This window comes from Camarhynchus parvulus, chromosome 6 (genome assembly GCF_901933205.1).
Source record: "Camarhynchus parvulus chromosome 6, STF_HiC, whole genome shotgun sequence".
Lineage (NCBI taxonomy): Eukaryota > Metazoa > Chordata > Aves > Passeriformes > Thraupidae > Camarhynchus > Camarhynchus parvulus.
Genome location: NC_044576.1, coordinates 32,899,607 through 32,920,995, shown reverse-complemented (window position 1 = coordinate 32,920,995; position 21,389 = coordinate 32,899,607). Strand labels below are relative to the sequence as shown.

At 44.8% G+C, this 21,389-nt stretch overlaps 1 protein-coding gene across 3 annotated transcripts in view; it reads right to left on the bottom strand.

Annotated features, from left to right (window-relative positions):
- DOCK1 (dedicator of cytokinesis 1) overlaps positions 1-21,389 on the bottom strand; it is a 271,608-nt gene that overhangs the window by 199,790 nt on the left and 50,429 nt on the right. For all 3 annotated transcript variants that reach the window (XM_030951476.1, XM_030951475.1, XM_030951477.1), the window contains exons 18-23: positions 21,019-21,202; positions 15,174-15,271; positions 11,298-11,387; positions 10,858-10,958; positions 8,804-8,938; positions 5,045-5,153 (exon numbers count right to left, since the gene is read on the bottom strand). In XM_030951476.1, the coding sequence (XP_030807336.1) occupies positions 5,045-5,153; positions 8,804-8,938; positions 10,858-10,958; positions 11,298-11,387; positions 15,174-15,271; positions 21,019-21,202 (717 nt within the window). The remainder of the gene's footprint in view (positions 1-5,044; positions 5,154-8,803; positions 8,939-10,857; positions 10,959-11,297; positions 11,388-15,173; positions 15,272-21,018; positions 21,203-21,389) is intronic.

Here is a 21,389-nt window from a genome sequence, read left to right as displayed (position 1 = left end):
GGTAAAACCAGCCCTTAATCAGTGGAAAACCAGCCCAGTCTCAGGCCAAAAATCAGCCCAAATTCAGGCCAAAAACTAGCCTAATTCAGGGTAAAACCAGCCCAAATTTCAGGCTAAAACAAGCCAAATTTCAGGCTAAAAACCAGCTCAAATTCAGAATAAAACCAGCCCAATTCAGGCTAAAACCAGCCCTAAAACCGGCCCTAATTCAGTGCAAAAGCAGCCCAAAGCACAATCACAAATAAATATCTTTTGGAGTTACTTCCCACATGGGTTCTAAGAGACACAGAAACCTCAGCCCACAGCTGCATTTTGTTACTCAGCTCTTCTGAAGTGATTTTTTTTTTTTAAATTTAAGGTGGGTTTTCTTTTCAATTGTCTTAATTTTGTTTTGGGATAGGTTAAATGTAATTAAAATTTGCATTAAACTTGAAAATGAAATTTTCAAATATGAAACATTGATATTCATATTTAAAATACGAAATTTTGAATTGTAATATTATTTATGTTTTTGTTAATAAGGTTTTGTTATCTTAATTTTGATAAACGTTATTTTATTTTATTTTTATTATTATAATGATTTTTTTTTTGCATTGGAATAAAACCTTTAAAGTTTATGATTTTTTTTGTGGGTGAAATATGTTAAGTGTAGGTTAGAATTTTGTGTAATTTATGTTTGCTGAGAAGGGTCCAGCTCCCTCCACTGCAGGAGGAGCTTCTGTACCTCCCAAGAGCTGCAGGAATCCCTGACTAAGGAATATCTGCAATTTTGAACCATCACTCCTGGGCTCCAGCTGAGCTCACGCTTCAGCAGGAGAAGGTTAAGGAAATAATTATCATGCACCAATTAGCAGAAAGGAGGAATAAACCCAGGAAGGCTCAGCACACTTGTAACCATTAAAAATGCATTCACCAACCAAATGCTGCTCACCTTATTGCAGCAGGTTTAACCCTCAAAGTGATGCTTGGAAATCAAAGTGGAACCTCCCCTGCCCAAGCCATTGCTGCACTCAGCACGAGAGGGGAAGTGTCTGTCTCCACTGAAACACCAAAAAAAAAATCCCTAAAATTGTATTTAATTAACTAAAAAAACCCCAACTTCTGCATTGTTTTGAACATTGTAATTTTTAGCAGCTCACCTTTCCAAATTCAAACCCACAGGACTGATTATAACCTGGGGTCAAAGTGGGTTTTAGTTGTTCTTGCACCTCAACATTTTAATTCCGACATGTTTGAGTATACAAAAGGCAAAAGAAATGAGGTGTAAGCACCAGCAGAGTGCTAGCAAAGCTCTGCTCAAACCACATCCCAAGATCACACGGAATTTTACCTATTTACTGCAAAAATCCATAGCTGAAGTACTACCAGACAATTTAAAAATAACCTTTTAGTGTTATATATATATATATATAAAACCCTATAAATTCCTCCCTACCTAAGACTTTTTGAACATCCATAATCCTAAAAGAGGTACAAATTCCAAGCCTCTTTTTGTGCTCCACAGCCTTAAATCCTTGTACAATGCTGAGAGTTTTCTTTTAAAGGTACTTTTTTTTCTCCATCCATTCACTCAAAGCCTTGAGAAATTCAAATTAAGAAAAAAATTAAAAGCAAAATATTAAACAACTACAGTCAACAGCTTCCACAAGGACATAAATATTTGAATAGATAAAGAGGAATTCTTGCTAAGAACACAAGACTGCAGTCTTTAATTCTGTGGCACTTTGAAGGCTACTCCCCCAGCAGACAGGAAAAATAATCCAGTCTATCCAGTCCAGAAAGTTGGAAACATCTCTGACAAAGTTTCCAGTGGCAGTTCTGCTCCATGGTGATAAACTGTACAGGAAAATTCCAGTTTTTGCAAGGACAAATGGAGCAGTGGGATGTGTGAAAGAAGTATATCTGCCTTGTCTAATGTAAAGCACCTTAATTTTCTGTGTAGGTCTTTGCAACTTCTTATCTCTCTCCAAACACACTTATCTTGTCTACACTTATTTAGCTCCCCCAGTATTTATAAAAATCACTGTGAAAAAAGCCTAAAACTGCTACAGAGCAAGATCTGCTGATCTTCCTGCACAACGCAGGGACCTGGGGACTCAATCTGTTTAAGATCACTGACTGTCCACAAAACTTCAGCAAAGTATCCAACAGCACCAGAATTCCAGACTGGTTTGGGTTGGGAGGGACTCAAAGATCTTTTTCCACCCCAGCCATGGCAGGGACACCTCCCACTGTCCCAGGTGCCCCCAGCCCCAATGTCCAGCCTGGCCTTGGGCACTGCCAGGGATCCAGGGGCAGCCCCAGCTGCTCTGGGAATTCCATCCCAGCCCCTGCCCACCCTGCCAGGGAACAATTCCCAATCTCTCATCTAACACTGCCCTCTGGCAGTGGGATCCATTCCCTGTGTCCTGTCCCTCCATCCCTTGTCCCCAGTCCCTCTGCAGCTCTCCTGGAGCCCCTTCAGGCCCTGGCAGGGCTCTGAGCTCTCCCTGGAGCTGCTCCTCTCCAGGTGAGCACCCCAGGTGTCCCTGGAACAACAAACTTCAGAAAAGACAAAAAAAAAAATCCTTTTATTTCCTTTCAACTCCCCTCCTAAGGCTGCCAGCAATGCCTGCCCTGGTACAAACCCCAGAGCACAGGAGATCAGGGTTTCACCTGCTGGGGAGGTGCAGCATTCCCAACCCCCTGCACCCTTTAATCCATTCCTGGGGTTTGGAACCAGCCCAGCACCCACCAGTGGCTGCTCCAAGGCTCTGTGACAGCAGGGTGACAGCCGGGTGACAGCTCTGTCACCCCAACACCCTGCTGCTGCCCCTGCCCTTGAGAAGCTCCAAGGTGTCCTGCCCAAAGTGCCAGCTCCATCCAGGGATTCCTCCACTCCTCCTGACAGCAGTGTCCCCATCCCTCAGCTCAGGGGTCAGCCCCAGCTCTGGGAGCTCCAGCTGATGCTCCTCTCCACCAGCAGAGATGGAGATGCTCAATGAGACCTCTAATGTCACCCCACAGGGTCAATGGCACCTCCTGCAGTTCTGCCAGGCAGGGGCCACAGAACCCACACTCACTCTCTGAAAACCCCTACATTTATCCACCCATTCAATAATGTTGTTCTCAGACAGAAGCACACATTTCTGCCAGGCAGAATGCACAGAACCCAAACTCTCCAAAAACCTCCACATTTATCCACCCAGTTCAATAGTTTTGTTCTCTGTGACAGGGGCACACATCTCTGCCAGGCAGGATGCACAGAACCCGCACTCACTCTTTTCAAAACCCTCACATTTATCCACCCAGTTCAATAGTTTTGTTCTCAGACAGAAGCACACGTTTCTGCCTGGCGCTCACGCTGCACAGCTCCAGTGGATACCTGAACATCATAAAAGCAATTTCACAAGCTGCAAAAAGCCAATAGTAGCAATGATGTGTTCTGAGAGCTCAGGAATTAGAGTCCAGAGGAGATGAAGGCAATAAATAATGAATGAAAGCTTGTCAAGGCTTCTGCAAGGCATCCTCAAGCACACCGAACCCACCCTGGCTCATCCCTCAGAGCTTCATCTGCCACCCTACACACACACACAGGAGCTGTGCTCTCCCCAAGCCTGCAGAGCTCTGAACCTGCTGGTAGGATCTCTCCAGTCCTTGCCAGGCAGCTTCCCTTCCTGTGTCTCAGGTGAACACACCCAAATCATTTTTTGGCGTTTTCCCCTTTTTTTTCCCCCCACCAAGGTCTAAATTGTTATAGAAAAAAGCTCATGTTCATCTGCCTTCCTGCAGCAGGCCCTGCAAGGGAGTCTCAGGAAAAGAAATCTCCCATTCCACTCCTGTAATCTGCAAACTCCCTGTTTGTAAAGCCCCAGAGAGCACACTCTGAGCTACCTGCCCATTTCCATTCAGGACAGGTGCTTTGGCAATGAAATGAAAATACAGCTTTCCTGAAACGTGTAATATCCCTACTTTGTTATCAGATGATCCAGTCTTGGCCTCTCTGCCTAAAATATTCCTCCTCAGCTGCTTTATCCCCACTATCTCCTTTTGCTGTGTGCTCAGCGTGGCATCAGGAGCCCCAGAGCTCAGCTACAAAGGACTGGGGGGCTTTAATCAGGACTTTTCCTGCTCCAGGAACTTCTTCCACTGGCACAGGGATTTCCCACTGTCTGTCTTGGCAACCACCTGAGCAGGAAGAGCCCAAGTGTCCCCAGATCTCAGCCCCTTGATCCTCTCTCAACTGATCCAGCAAGGCTGGGTCAGGGCTTTCACCTTTTTTAGAAACTCTGGTTGGAAGCACAAGGAGAAGTTCCAGGTGCAGCTTATCAAACACACATTTAGGGCAGTCTCTGCAGTTTTCCATGATGAAAAACATCCAATAACTTCTGTATCCAGCCTCCTCTGGTTACTAAAATCTGCCAGTCCTACAATTCAGAGCTTTTGCTCTTTGATATCAGCACCATTGGAGGGCACAGAGCCCTTTCCCAATTGCATGAGCCAATGTTCCCAAAAGCAGATTTAAAGGGACACAAGAAAAGGTCTAAGGAATCAAAGGTGGAGCTTTCAGTCTCTCTCATTACTAATTTTCTTTTTAAAATATGTGCTAGGGCTTCAGATCCTGTATTGAAGTTCCTGAACAGCCTCAGATACAAATAAATACATTAAAATACGAGGATCTACACTGTCAGCAGCATCTGAAGTATAATGTCTTAAAAACACCTTCACCTTAAGGTTAATTTAAAAAAAGCCAAATTAAAAATTAAAAAAGCCAAATACCACTGAACCCAAATTAAGTTCTCTTTTTAAAATAAAAGTGAGGGTTTTGAAGCAACTAAAGGTTGGACTCAATGATCTTGGATGTCTCTTCTAACTTAAATAATTCTAGAATTGTATAAATTTACTTGTTCAAAGAAAGTCCTTTACACGGTCACAAACCCTTCAGCAGAAGCACCAAGAATTAACCTTGATTGAAGCACAGCCAGCTTTTAAGCACAAATAAGCAAACATTTCACTGCCTTATTGTGGCTGAGGATGCAAAACTGGAGATGTGGAAAGCACAAACCTTCACTATGACAGTCTGGTCAGAGTTGCTGCTCATCATCTCATTGATGGACTTAAAGAGCTGCAGCAGAGACTCCCTGAAGTCTGCTTCTCCTTTGTTTTCATACAGCCTGAAAAACAATTAGGCTTCATCAGCACAAACCACAGTGGAAAGACTGTTTTAAAAAATCTGGTGTTTTTTTTAACAATCAGATGACGAGGAAGAGAGAGGAAGACAGAACCCATTGACCCTCTTTCTGCTAAGAAGATACATTTTTTTGCTGTGAGAAGGAAGCCCTGAGGTTAAATGGTGTTTCAGCACTAATTTCAGGCTCAGTTTGCCATGGAGTCAGCACAGCTGACACAGGGCAATGACTCAGCCCCAGCTCAGCTGCAGAGCAAGGTCCCTGTGCCCCCAGGCAGACTCCTCACAGCTGAGCTGCCCACTGGGATCCCCCTCTCCCTGTCTCAGATGCTTTCAGGGGGGTAAAAACTGCACAGAGGCACCTGAGCAACACCAGAGGCCAAAAAAACACAGCCGAAGTGAAGAACTTGGGCCACTGGTACAATGAGTGCTCCTGGAATTCTCTGCAGTGGTTTAAATGCAGAACCTGCCCTGCTGCAGGTATAGGATGGCACAATCCTCCCTGGAAAACCAGGGGGACACCACCACTGGCTCCACATCGTCCTTGAAAACCTCCCCTCCTTGGGCAGCACGTGGGACTCACCCACACCATGGTCAGTCAGACTTAACATGGCCAAAAAAGAGATCTGGAAATTAAATCTCAACAGGGGGAGTTATAAACATCCCATGGGACTGCCAGGGCTTGGGGCACCCTGGGACAGTGGGAGGTGTCCCTGCCCATGGCAGGGGTGGGATGGGATGAGCTCAAGGTCCCTTCCTGTCACCATGATATTTTCTGAAAAATCCTCTTTGCCCAGGATTTTCTCCTGGGAAGCTGAGAAGCCTCAGAGAGGAATGCAAACAATAATTATCTGATTTGCTTCTCCTGTGTTTGCTGCTTTGGAATGTGGCTTGGACATTGTTTACCAACGGGTGAATGTTTGATTGGTTCCATGTGAATTGTTTTTAATCAATGACCAATCACAGTCCAGCTGTGTCAGACTCTCTAAGCAGTCACAGGTTTTTATTATTCATTCTCGTTAAGCCTTCTGATGTCTCCTTTCTCTTTCTTTAGTATGGTTTTAGTATAGCATTATAATATAGTCTAGTATAATATAGTATAATATAATATAATATAGTATAATATAATATAATATAATATAGTATAGTATAATATAGTATATAATATAGTATATAATATATAATATATATAATATATTATATATATATTATATAATATATATAATTAATATCATATAATATAATATATATGATATAATATGATATAACATTCTACAGTATAATATAGTATAGTATAATATAATATAGTATAATATGATATAATATGATGTAATGTAATGTAATGTAATGTAATGTAATATGTCATAAAATAATAAATCAGCCCTCTGAGAACTTGGAGTCAGATTCTCATCTCTCACCTCGTCCTGGGGACCTCACAAACACCACACCTTCCCACCCAAGCCATTCCATGACTCCTTCCCCCAGTGAAACCCCACCTTCACCCAGTCAGCTCTGAAGGATCAAGAGCCTCACCCAACAACAACAACTGGGCTCCCAAAGCCCTCCCTGGTCCCCCAGGCCCTGCTCCCCACAAACACCTGGCACCAAGACCCGCTGCAGCAGCTCCCAGCACGGGTTCAACTCCCTTTCACTTTCCACAGTTTTCTCCTGGAATTAAACCCAGTAGGAAGGTCTTGAATGTAGACTGCAGCTCAGAAAGGGAATTTCACCCAGGAGTTTGCTAGGTACAATCCTTGTACAATTTCTTCATGTTCTAAGATCACAGAATCATGGAATGGTTTGGATGGGAAGGGATTTTAAATCCCATCAAGTCCCACTCCTGGGACACCTTCCACTGTCCCAGGCTGCTCCAACCTGGCCTTGGGCAGTGCCAGGTATCCAGGGGCAGCCCCAGCTGCTCTGGGCACCTGTGCCAGGGCCTGCTCACCCTGCCAGGCAGGAATTCCTGCCCAATATCCCATCTAAAATCACATCATGATGGATCACACATTGCAGCTGGAAATGGGCTTTTCTTGGGATAAACATGGAGCTCAGGATGTTCCTGCTGCTTTACACTGAAGTTAATGTGTATCATTTTTAATGCTGTGCTCATAAACCTTGGGAAGTCCCAGACATGGAAAAGCTGATTTTAACCTGGACACAGAGGAAATAAATACTACAGAAAATAAAAAACCCCAAACCACTAAATTGAGTTATTTTGCTGTGCACACTTCTATTCTCCTTTCAGGCTTAAACTGGGGGTTATGCAGGATAAAAACCTTGTTAAGGCCCCATCTCCATAATGGATTTCAGTGTCCCCCTGAACAGATTACAGAGGTGAAACTTACACCAACAGAAAGAGTAACTGAACCTGACAGCCCAATAAATCAAAATGCTCCAGACAAAAAACACTGTCTTTCAAAAAGGAAGTTATAATACAAATAAACAAGTCAGCCACAAATGTGTTCCTACTGTCAGTTAATAACATCTATTTATTTAATATACCTGATAAAGCACAAAATCTCTGCAGCTGGGAGAAATCAAGGTTTACACCAGGTTGGTGCCTCCAGCACTGCCTGGAGGATTTTAAGGCTGTAGTAAATACACCACAAGCACTGGGATCACTACTGGGGAAATCAGAGATATTTCTAAAGGTCACTTGCAATTTTTTGCCTTTATCAGCCTTTGCTGTAGTGAACAAACAGATGTGTCACCATGCTTTAAGTGGATGAACTTCCATGGATTTATCCAGAACCGAACTGCTAAAATGCTCCATCCATCCATGGAGCCCACCACTCTCTTCCTGAAGTTAAAAATATGCTGTATTTTGGAATAAAAGCTTCAGCTTGCTGTTTGTGATTCCTCAGTGGAGCAGCAGCAGCAATCCTGCCTTTTAATCACTCCAAATCACACCCCCTCCAGGCAGGGCTTCAGTCCTGCAGCAGAGCAAATCTGGCTCTTTCTGCATCCACTAATTTTGCTGATTAATCCCTTGGCATGGAGGGTTGGTCTCACACTGAAGGGCTGTGATTTTGTTCTTCCCACAAGGAAATCCCACAGCCAGTCCTGGAGGGTCAGACTGTCTGTAAATCCAACCTGCAGCCAGAGGGAATTTTATTTTTTCTGTTTTCAAGTGATTTGTAGGCCCTGCTACAGCCTCAGTGACATCCAGTATTTTATGAATCTCACAGCAAGGCTCCTGCAGAAATAAATTCCAGGCCCTAAATTAGAGGAGAGGGTGGTGGAGATGGTAACTGAAGAGCTCTACATAAATCCCTTGCAATAAGGTTGTTCCCTCTGCTAACAAGCAGTAAAAGGACTCAATCTAAGTGAAGATCCCATCAGCTTGGTTTATAACTTCTGTAAAATCCTGTGTATAAAACACAATACAGTAACAGGACTTTCCCCAAACAGTGCCAAGCTTTAATTGTCCAGAGACCTAAACTATGATGATTTTACCAATTCCCTGCTACTGAAAATACAGATCTCTGCTAAAGAGGGAAAACCCTTCTCCTGAAATAACTTCTCCCGGCTTCAAGCATGTCTAAAATAGTGCAGTACGAAGCAGTTTTAACTGCTGAACTGTAAAATGTTGGCAGTTCTGGGGCATTATTGGCAGTGGGAGGTTGAACTCACTGGTTGAACAATATCCTGGAGCGGACAATGAACTTGAAGATGTATTCCAGAGCTTTCATGGCTTTGAAGAGTTGATCAGTGATCCCACACTTCTCAGCATTGTCCACGTATGTTTTTAAAACCTTGGTCAGTTTTCTGTTTAAATACAAAAAAAACCCCACATAAAAGTTACAAGTATTCTCACAGAATTTCCATTTTGAAAGGTTTAATGAAAAATGAGGTGCCCACAGAGCTACAAAGTTAATTCTTCAACTAATAAACTCATTGTGGTTTTGTTTTGCTGATAAGGAGCTGGCACTTATTCTTGAGCAAAAAAAGAAAAACCACAAACCATAACTTCATTTAACACACAAGCAATACAACAAATCTCAGTAAGGCTGATTTTCTGCTGGATGTTCACATTTAGGCTCTGATAAAGATACACCCACTAATAATAATAATTGAATAATTATAAATTAGAATAAAAAATTATAAATAAGTAAGAATAATAAAAAAGATTAAATTAAATACAAGCATCTTGTTAAAATTAGCACAAAGCATGAGTTCCTTCATTCAGCAAGGCTTCCCCTTTAGAAAGCTTTCCCATGGATTTTGGGCAGAAATTTGTAAAATTTATTTCTCAAAGTACACACCACCAGCTGGAAATTCTCTTCTTCCCCATTTTAAAGCCTATCAAACTCGAAAGTGAAACAATTTTCAAAATAATCCCATTTCAGCTCCCTCCCTTCCAATGAATATAAATCAGGGCTTTAATGCAACCGCGAGCAATTCCCTTTTAAATCATCCCAGCTCCAGTGCATGATCCAACATCCCCACTCCAAGCAAACAAGCTCCACATTATTCCCCACTAACAGAAAACAACACAGAGATCCCGCTGCCTGGGGATTTGCTGGAGCAGGAGCAAACTGCCTGAGAATTTCAAGTAAGCACTTAAATACTGCCAAGGCCACCTCTCTTTACTCCAGGGCTGCAGGTTGGGCTGGGTGATCTTGGAGCTCCTTTCCACGCTGGATGTCCCATGAATCAAAGGCAGGGAGAGGGCAGGGATCTGTCACATCCATGGGGACACCTCGAGCCAGAATTCAGCTCCTCCCTGTCTCTGCCTCCCTGCACTTGAGGAAGGGAAGGATGCTCTCCATGCCAGCCATGAAAGGACCACCCCCAGCTCCTCCTGAGAAGTGCAGGTGATGCAGGATGCTCCACAAGTGATCAAAATATCAGCCTTGAGACTGCAAGCTCAACTCTTCTTTGGGAATTAAAGAAGGATCAGGGAAAGGCTCTTCCCCAGAGGGCACTGCCCAAGGAATGGGCACGAGGCTGCCAGAGCTCCAGGAGGGTTTGGACAGCACTCCCAGGGATGCCCAGGGTGGGATTTTGGGGTGTCTGTGCCAGGAGCTGGACTGATGATCCCTGTGGGACCTTCCAGCTCAGGATATTCTATGATTTTATGATTCTTCATGATTTTAAATCAACATTTTGACATCCCTTAATAGAGACTCTGCACCAGCAAAGGGCACCCCAGGTGTCCTGGTTTGGGTTTGCCTTCCCCCCAGCACTGCTAAGATACCCATCAGATATTTTTCTTCCAGCCTAATGCAGCAGCAAAGATTTCAACTGCCAAAAACTACTTAAGACAACAAAAATAATGGGCCTTTTTCTTTTTGTCATTCACTGCTTCTTCCCCACACTGACAGTAATGTGGATAACTGGGGTACAGTGTCATTTAATGCACAAAAAAGTATTTGAAGCATCTTAAATGGACACCATTTCCTTCCAATATGAGTGAGAATTGCTTTTGTTTTCCTTACAAAACAAGTCCTGAAATTGTCAAATCATCCCCTTCTTCATTTCAGCACTATCAAAACTTCTTGCACAGGACTGAAAGTTGTACCAATTTATTTCAAGAAAGAAACAAAAACTACCCCCAGTCTTCTTCCAGACCCTCCCAAGCTCATGGGCACATTCCTAATTAAGCTAAATAAACAAGTAATTAATTAACATTACCTGGAAAAATTCTCCAAGCCACATTAGGAAAAATAAACTTTCCAACTCACGTGTAGGCCAAGGTAGCACTGAAATGCTTCTTGATGTAGGTCTCCAAGACAGGGTTGAAATGTTGAAATTTTCTGTCAGCAATCAGTCCAATGATAAATACCTGAAAAAAACAGCATAATTAGTGTGTTAGTCTCCAAAAAATCTTTAATTTTTGTCCATTCCCCTTTCTTCTCAGAGAAAAGACATTACTGACATTAAAATTTCTGTTCTTGTCCTAAATTCTGCTGTAAATCCATTAAAATGACTGGATGTGAGTGCTTCCTCATTTCCTGGGAGGATGACATGATAGAATCCAACTCCCTCTGGATCTGAATCTTTAAATATAACTTTTAAATTAAATAATAACTCTCAGCTCAGATCTCTTCCATTAATAAACTTGATTCTATCATTAACTCCCCATTATTAGGAACATTTCAGACCCTCCCCACTGCAGACTCACCAAAGCATCAAACACCAAAGTGTCAAAGGTCTCACTCTCTGAGTTCTCCATCATGATGTTAAAAAGGGCATCCAGAGTATCTTGAAGGAACTACAAAGAAACAACACAGCTCTCATCATGATTTCAAAGGAAAATTAAGTTGAGATTCCACACAGGTTTCTACAGGTATTTTTGCTAAAGTAAAGGCATTTTAAAAGTTAGCAACAAAAAAAAAAGGAAAATCCAACACTTTTCTTTTCAGCAGATGATTTTTAGTTGATTATCTGTACACAAGTTATCAGTCCAACAGAAGAAATGAAGTCAGAAGTCACACTTGGCACACCTGGACAAGGACTTGACTCTGTGACAGTGCTCCAACAACATCAATTTCCAAACTGCAGATTCACCACACGGTCACCAGGCCCATGCATTGCTGAAAACTTGGGAGTTTCAGAGCACAAACCACACAAGCAACTGAGTCTCATGCCAGGGAATGGGAGCTGAGCCACGGGAGGCGCTCAGAGCATCCCTGCTCAGGGCTGCACCACAGCCCCAAACCCCAGTGGGATCCCACATGCAGGGATGGGAACAGAGCCCCCCACTGCTGCCCCAGCCCCAAACCTGCCCAGCAAGGCCTGCACTCCCCCTGGGCACCCCCATCACTGCAGCACCAGAGGAAAAGCAGGTTAGTGCCAGGGGCTTCCAGTGAAGCACAAGGACAAAAGGTCCCTAATTGCAGGAGTCCTTCCCAGGGATCCATGCAGTGCCAGAGATACTCATCACTTCTGCTGGGATGGGCTTGTGCCTGAGCAGCTCCTTCCTCCAGCTGGCACAGACACCCAGGGGCTCCTCCAGGGCACAGCCAGGCTGCAGCACAGCTCAGTTGGGGTCGAGAAAGAAGGGGTTAAATGTGGATGGTTCCAGAACATCTGTCTCAAATCATCCCAGGATGGTTTGGGTTGGAAGGGACTTTAAATCCCATCCAGTGCCACCCCCTGGGACACCTTCCACTGTCCCAGGTGCTCCCAGCCCCAGTGTCCAGCCTGGCCTTGGGCACTGCCAGGGATCCAGGGGCAGCCACAGCTGCTCTGGGCACCTGTGCCAGGGCCTGCCCATCCTGCCAGGGAAATAACATTTTAAAAAAAGTTTTTGCCTTGTAGATGTGTGGTATTTGTAGGACGAGGTGAGAGATGAGTGAATCTGACTCCACGTTCTCAGAACGCTAATTCATTATTATCTGCACTTCTAGTAAAGAATGCTATATTAAATTATAATAAAGAAAGAGAAAGGATACATCAAAAGGCTTAACAAGAATGAATAGTAAAAACTTGTGACTGACTCAGAGAGTCTGACACAGCTGGCTGTGATTGGTCATTAAGTAAAAACAATTCACGTGAAACCAATCAAACATTCACCTGTTGGTAAACAATGTCCAGCCACATTCCAAAGCAGAAAAACAGGGAGAAGCCAATGAGATAATATTGTTTTTTCTCTGAGGCTTCTCATCTTCCCAGGAGAAGAAATCCTGGCAAAGGATTTTTCAGAAAATATGACAGTGACATAGATGAGGCAGAGGGAAGAACATCTCAAAAAGCACAAGGGAATTGATCCTGGGGTTCCAGCTACAAGAACATTCCACATCCTGTGAGAGGGATGGAAAGCCAGCCTGACTCCCACCTTCCTCCTTTATAAATGTTTCCTTTAAAAATGTTCACTGAGCCTCCTGGATCAAGCCTGATTCACCTGAGCTCCTAAACCTCCAGTCAAATGTCAGGAGTTCACCTCATGCACAGCTGAATGTCAAACTCCTTAAACCAACTGAGCACAGAGTCACAGCTCGTGCTGCTGAGGATGAAAACACAGAAAAGCCCAAATTCTTGCAGCTGATCTTAGCCCAGCCCTGGGGAAGAGCCAGCTCATAATTTGACCACGGGGGCAAAAGGAAAACATCACCTTCTCGCAGCCTTACTCATCCCATTAAAGAAGAAGTGCAAATAAAGCACATTAAAGGCTGGACTTGATGTTCTAAAGGTTGAACTCTGGGATCTCAGAGGTCTTTTCCAACCTAAATGGTTCTGTAATTCCAAATGACTCTGTGGCTGCTGCCAGCTGGCAGGGAGGGAAGTGCAAAGCACAGTTTGGAGCCTTGACAGGAGAAGTTTCTCTCCTGGTCTGAAGAGAAGTTGCACTCTTGGGTGCCACACACTGAGTCCCCTGGAAGCCAAAGGATGCTTGGGAGGCTGATCAAGCCTTGATTTCACATTCAGGCACCTCAGCCTGACTTTCATGAGCAGAGTTCAAGCCTGAAATCAGTTCACCAGGACTCGGTGTAGCAGCAGGAAGAGCACAGCAGAGATGCTGCTGCTGAGTGAAGGGGCAGGACATTTCTCAGGTGGCATGAATAATTCCTACACTATTAGTTTACATTCTCATACTGCACAGACTCTGCACAAATGGAGCCAGAGCCTCTGGGGAAGGGAGATAACATTTACAGCTTCCACACACTCTGGAACAGGCACAGAATGGGGAGCTGGGCTCATCTCCACTCAAATAAATGAACACCAGTAGGCCCAGGGCTTTTACTGGGAGTTTTAAAAACAGGCAATTCTTAACAGAAAATAGGAATGTTTTTTATCACATCAATACTTTTTCTAAAGATATCCAGGCTGCATTGTAGATAAAAACATGAAGGGCAAAGAGAGCTGGAGGAACAGAAAGGAACAGTTACAAACCAGGTCCTGCAATGGAGCAGCCCCCACAAAGATGGAACACTGCTGCAACGGATGGAAATGTAAGCACTGGCCCTCTAAAAAAGGATAAAAATGGTGGTGGAAGCAAGCTTAAACACTCCCTCTTCTGCTCCCTGCATGACTCCAGTTGTGCTCAGAACCCTGGGAGCAGGAGAAGGGAATCTCACTGGGTCCTGAGAGTGTGCCAGGTGCAGAACTCACTCCAGAACTGCTTTTACTCCAGCCCCATTGTGGTGCATCCTGAGGAAACCCTTGATCCCCACCCAGCAGGGACATGCCTCTGGGATGTCACGTCTGGAGAGGAGGGAGAACTCCAGGTGGCAGAGCCATGGCAGTGCCCAGCAGGAGCCACGGGCAACGTCCTGCTCTCAAATCACCCAGGACAACACCACAGCAAGCAGAACCTTCCTAAAACACCAATCTGTGGGACCCCACCTTCCTCACCCTCCAAGGAGGACAAAATCAGCACTCCCAGGTGCTTGAAGTTACTTCCAGCTGAAGCTTCATTATGCTTCTGTTAAACAACTAAAAATCCCCTGAAGTAAGGAAACAACTCTCCAGGGTCACCTGTCCCCAAGAACATCTTTTGACACTCTTTCAGATTTGATTTATTATAATACCTTCAATAAAGTCCCAGCCTCCTCTTTTGCACAGCTAAACCTGTCTTTATGTAGCTCTCTGCAATCACTCAGTGGCCTTGGCAAATGTAAATAACTTGGCTCAGCTAAATGTTTCCAGAAGTATTTTTTAAAAGAAAACAACAGCAGCACACACTGGGATTGCATTCCACATCCATAGATCAAAAATACATTTAACATCACCATGTGAGACTTCCAAGATGGTCTAATCTTGCAAAGAAAAACACCTTTTCTTCATGGATCTGTATATAAAAATTCACCAAAGTGCTAGGAAAAAAAAAAAACAACCTAATTTTCAGAAATGTGCATTTGATGTATGTTTTATCAGTTCTCAAACACCTGAAATGTTCCTGGAAGGCAGGGAGAGGAGCATCAGCACCCTGAAGTCTGAGGTTCCTGGTTGCAATTTAATGTGCAAATGAGTGCAGTGAGGCTGAGAGGGAAAGTGTGGGGAGCCAAAAAAAAGGACACCTCAAAATCTGGGATTTTTACAGACATTAACTCATTACCTTGACCACTTCGCCACCATCAACCTTCATCAGCTGCTTCAAGTTCTGGTGCAACAGGCTCGTGTTGGATCTCCACTTCAGCAGTCCCAAGAGATCAACTAGGAATAGAAAAACCCAACAATTATCTCCTGCAGGCTCTTTCCCTGTCCTCACCCTCCATCACCATATGCAGGACAAAGTTTTATTTCCTCACTTCAGCCCTTTTCCCTCTGGTATTTCTGGTACCCTCTGACACTGCAGAAAGCTGGGACAATCCCTCTGCCCTGACAGAACTCTGAAAGGCTTGTCAGAAAAGCAGCCAGCTTTTGAAATATCAGCAGGAAAATCTAGGCCAAGGAAGCCTGGTCCCTGGGTTTTTCATTTGCTGTACACAACAGTTGTGTGTTTAGAAAAAAATGCCAAAATGAAATTAGTCAGCCACCAACACAGTTGAATCTACAGGGCAGTGACTCTCCCAGCATTAATGGCTCCAGCTTCTCTGCTCTCCCTGCATCAACTGAAAAGAAAATAAAGCACAAAATGAAGCACAAAGAGTTGCAAACTAACTGAGAGTGGGGGAAAGCTGGCTGATGAATATCTGCCAGTGCCCACGCTGCTGGGCTGCTCTCTGAGGGCACAGCCCAGATCATGCCAATGGTGCCATCCCCAAATCCTGCACCTGCCTGAAGCTGGTGTCACTTCAGCATGCCCTGATCAAGAAGGGAATGCAGGAGGCCATCTCTCTCCATCTGTCATTGCAAAGCTTCCTTCAGGGAAATCTCCTGGGGAGGAGCTCCCACTGGGGTTTCCCTGCAGAGCAGCAGCTCCCTGGCAAATACCAACCCTGGAACCCACAGACCCCAAACCCCAGCCCTGGAACCCACAGACCCCAAAACCCCAGCCCTGGAACCCACAGAGCCCAAACCCCAGCCCTGCAACCCACACAGAGCCCAAACCCCAGCCCTGGAACCCACAGAGCCCAAACCGCAGCCCTGGAACCCACAGAGCCCAAACCCAGCACTGCCCACGAACCCCAAAGCCCATACTCCTCCCTCCTTTGCCAAAGCAGCCTCAGGGGAAGGCTCTTCCCCATGTAAAGTCAGTTTTCAGCACAAAACAGAAGTCCCAGGAACTCCTGCTCAGGAGAAGCCTTCAACAACAAACTGAACATGATGATCTAAAAGTCTTCTCCAACTTCAATGATTTTATGGCTAATTTAGAGACTGACTACCTTCAGTGATTTTAGGGCTAATTTAGAGACTCACTACCTTCAGTTTAGCCCCTGGCCCACCTCCCCATATAACTCATACTGTGTGAATTCTGCCCAAAATCACTCAAAGCAGGCACTTCCTCCCAACAAGTACCCCCTCACCTCTTTGCTATTCAGGCTTTCAAAGCAACCAACACAACATTTAGCAAGGCATGAATCTGCAGTTTATTGTGGAAATTATCTGCAGAGACTGAAAGCAGCTGCTATGCTTTTCTCAAAAACCTTTCATTTTAAGTAATAAATGAAATTACTTCTAGTGGAAAGCACTACAGTACTCCTTGGAAAGAGTCCCCTCTGAGCAGCACTCAAACCAAGCCTTCTCATCATCTCTTTGTGAGGAGAAATCAAGAGAGTTTTACTACATTAAAGCTTTAAAAGACTTGAATCCAAGTCCTCCATTCCTTTTAATACATCCTACAAGAAGTCTATAGCCTGAACCCAAAGTCTTAGAAACTCAGTATTAACAAAAAAAAAAAAAATTGCTTCTGGAAGCAAAGCAAAGATGCCTCCATGAGTTATCCAAAGTGTTTCATGGATGTATTTATATCAGCTTTCCACCCCTGAATTTGGCTGCAGTCTGACTTCTAACAAGGCATCAGCCTGACAGAAGAAATGATGTGAACAAAAGCCAGCCCACAGACGAGCTCTGAACAGCATCATGGATTGCCCCAAGAAAACAAACCCACGTGGACTGCAGCGTGATGGCAGAGCAAATGCTAAATGAATATACATTTGTGAGCACAAAATGTCAGTGCAGGCCAGCTGAAAGGGAAAAATAACTCACAGGCTATGGACAAATGGGCACTGGCTGGTAATGCAAGCATTAATTAACCCCAGCAAAGCAGCAGGCAGGCACTAATCCCACTCTCTGCACGGGGCTGTGTGGAAAATAATGCAGAAAAAGCATGTAAAACAGGATTTCAGCCTACAGGAAACAGGAATGATGGAGTAAGCCTAGGTCAAGTGAAATTTGAGGTTAGAAAACATCAGAGGAGAGAGAGAATGAGGGTGCCCAGAGCAGCTGTGGCTGCCCCTGGGTCCCTGGAGTGCCCAAGGCCAGGCTGGAGCCATGTGCATCAGTGGAAGGTGTCCCTGCCATGGCAGGGGTGGCACTGAATGATCATTAAGGTCACTTCCAACCCAAACCAGTCTGGGATTCTGTGATTTCCCACTGCAAAAGGTTTAAACAAACACCCAGACTGCAAAGTCCCCAGCAGCAACTTGGCTTTATTAATGTGAATTATTATTCTGTGGATTGCACATGAAGATTGTTCTTTTGCAGGGTGTTTAACAAGTGGAAGGAACCACCCCAAGTTCCTGCTTTCCTTAACCTGGATCTATGCAAAAGCTTCCCCTACAGAAACACCTAAACTTTTCTCAAAGCCCAGCCACTGAATTCAGTTAGAGAATATTCCCCCTCTAACTAAATTCCCATCTATTCTTTGAAATTCTCTGCCTTCTTGACTGAAACATTTCATTTTCCAGTCTGTGTGATTTTTTATTTTAATTCTGTGCTTACATCTTCACTTTTATGCCACTATAGCACTTCAATTTGTCCTATGTGTGTGTTGGGATTTTTTTAATTATCAACTGTGCTAAGTCAAATTCCTCCCAAGTGCTCTCCAGAATCCTGGTCTCCCTGATTCCTCCAAGTCCTGACTCCAGTGAAGGAACAGCCACTATTATCCAAAGAATTGAGTCCTTCAGGCAGAAGAGACAATAGAAATTCTTGGAATAAGCTTTTGAGGTGCCCTGGATGCTTCCAACAGCAAATCCATAGGGACAGCATAGCCAGCTCTGCCTCTTGATAACTAAATATTTTCCCAGCAAGCCATTAATGCAATTCCAGTTCTGTTCCCATCACCCTGATAATAAAAGGACACCCTGGAAGTCTGGGAAGAGGCTCCAGGAGCATTTCCTTCCACAGGCACTGAGGGTTTCTGCTCCTCCTCATTGTCTTATGTCGTCTTCTTCCTCAAAATTAATTGCAAAATCCAGGAAAAGGCCAGGGAATGTCCTGCTTTAATAAATTCTGCTCAAACCACTAAAAACTGGTCAAGTGTTAACCTGAGAAGACACCTCACACCATCACTCCCTCTCCAAGTCTCAGCAGTGACCAAGTTTGTTATTTTGAAGACTTTTCCAAGCTATGGACATTGATTACTGATGGAAAAGCAATATTAAAAACTCACAGCTCCTAGAGAACTGAAGGCAAGGGAGTGTTCTAAGTGCTCAGACACAAAAAAATCTCTGCACCATCAAACACCACAGAAAAAGCCAGATGACTTATTCACATACTTTCAGAATTACTAAAAATAAGTTTTAAAGCCGGTGCTAAGACAGTTATGGAGGGTAAAGAAAGATCTATTACAGGTAACCAAAAGGAGAAAAATATCCTTTTGCCCAACGTTTTTGTAAGTGAGGATAATACCGAATTTTAATTTACTTGTTAAGAAAGTTAAAGGAAGAATATTAACCAACCATTTTACAAAGCTTAAAATCAGCTTCAGAAATCACCATCTGAAAATCACTGCCAACTTTTAGATGAAAACTGATACTTGAGGGAGGAATTTAATGATGATTGTTGTGTTTTGTTTCTTTCCTGCTCAATGAGACATGGTGATCTTGCTTAATAATGTCACAGTACTTTGAAGAGAGAGAAAAGACTTTGGCAACTCCGAGGAAAAGTTTCCCAGACAGCATAATTAACAGCAGCATTAAATAAAGATCAGGCCTTCAAAGCAAACAATATGTAAATCAAGCACCAAACAATGCTCAGGCTTAATTTTAATAGCAGTTCTGTGAAAGCCACATCAATATATTGATCACTGGGAAACACTTTTAACTACTAACAAGCACTAGGGAAGGCGGAAGGGAAAAACAGCAGCAATTTTCCAACAAAAAGCAGTTTCATTCCAGATGCTGGATCCTGCTCTCCAAGCCCCAGCCCCAGTTTCATTCCAGATGTTGGATCCTGCTCTCCCAAGCCCCAGCCCCAGTTTCATTCCAGATGCTGGATCCTGCTCTCCAAGCCCCAGCCCCAGTTTCATTCCAGATGTTGGATCCTGCTCTCCCAAGCCCCAGCCCCAGTTTCATTCCAGATGTTGGATCCTGCTCTCCCAAGCCCCAGCCCCAGTTTCATTCCAGATGTTGGATCCTGCTCTCCAAGCCCCAGTTTCATTCCAGATGTTGGATCCTGCTCTCCAAGCCCCAGCCCAATTCCAGATGTTGGATCCTGCTCTCCAAGCCCCAGCCCCAGTTTCATTCCAGATGTTGGATCCTGCTCTCCAAGCCCCAGCCCAATTCCAGATGTTGGATTCTGCTCTCCAAGCCCCAGCCCCAGTTTCATTCCAGATGTTGGATCCTGCTCTCCAAGCCCCAGCCCAATTCCAGATGTTGGATTCTGCTCTCCAAGCCCCAGCCCCACTGTGCTGCTGCTGAAGATTTTTTTTTTGAAGTATCCATGCTATGTCCCTCATATCTTCCCCTCCAAGTTGTGTCTTCCTCCTTGACTTTTTCCCCCTGCTTTTGCAACATCTGTGACCTTAGTTTTGGCCTGGTTTTGGTCCTTTGCACTGCAGCTCATTTCCTCATTTTCTGTGCGCCCATCTTTGCTGGGAAATCCTCCCAGCACATCCCAGTGTTTTAGCTGAACACCCTGCCAGGCTCCAAGGCTGCCAGACTGCAGTGGATCTGATGCGCTCTGCATGTGAAACACCCGGCATGAGCTGGGAGAGCCACGGGAAAGCAGCACACAGTGAGCAGGGACATCCTCCCGGGCAGAGGGGACTCTGCATGTGGCAGTGTCCCCACCCAGCTCCCACAGCCCTTCCTGAGTCACAGCAGCTCCCTGCCATGACTCAGTCCCCATGGAATGACCCTCCCACACTCCCCACTCGCTGCTGGAGCAGCCAGGAGAACAAGGGATGGCTCCATGGCAACCGGCACGGAGTCACACACAGGGCACGGGCTGCAAATGGCAAAGGTTTCCTTTGGTGGCTGCCACCAGCCTCCCACGGCCTTGGGATGCACTCAGCCAGCTGACAAACAGGACAAATGAGGGACTGCAAGGTTGGAAAGGAACACACAGAGCCAAGGCCACTCCTGGGAAGGTGTGGGAACGTGAGGGTGACCTCCATCCTCCCCAACACCCCTTCTGCACACAGGAGAGAACACCTGAGCTGTCCCCAGCCCTGAGATACGGATATTGCACCTTGGAATAACAAACCAGCATGTTTGGAGCAGAGCTCTGATACTACCTGCTCTTGAGAGCAAACTCATCCCCTCCCTCAGTGCTATTTTTCAGAGAAAAGTGAAATGCCACAGAGCCTGTTTCAGTGCATTTCAGCGGAAGGGCCTCAACTACATGGGAAACAATATCCCTGGTTCCACTTCACCTGGATTGTTCTGGCTTTTTCAGGGACATCAACTGCTCTGGAGCAAAACAGAGAAAAGCTTGGGATGGTTCACACACTCACCCACACAACCCAACCCAGCAAACAGCCACGTGGAACGGGGATGGAGAAGGCAGCAGAGCCAGCACACAGCTGTGTGTTGCTGTGAGGAGCAGCAGCTCTGGCAGCTCTGGGCACTCACCGTTCTGGGTAAGCTTTGTTGAACACACCAGGGTGGAAATCTGGAAGGAGTCCTTGCTGATGGTGCAGCTCCCAAGGTTCTGCATGCTCTTGCCTGTGGCTGAGTGTCCCTTCTCCTCCAGCTCAATCTTTGTGGATGGCAGACTCAGATAGGTCGAGGCATCCTCCAGCTTCTTGGCCTCTGCCTACAGGGATGTTTGAAACACAGCAGGGGGAAATGTGCTGTCAAAACCTTGGTAACAAGAAAATTTTAACCTTTTTACTGGATTTTCTAAGGTTTGGAGCTATCAAATGCATCTTTAACAACACTAATCTAGCACTAACCTGGCTACATTAAAGCCAAAATGGCTTAATTAAAAGGCTACAGAATTC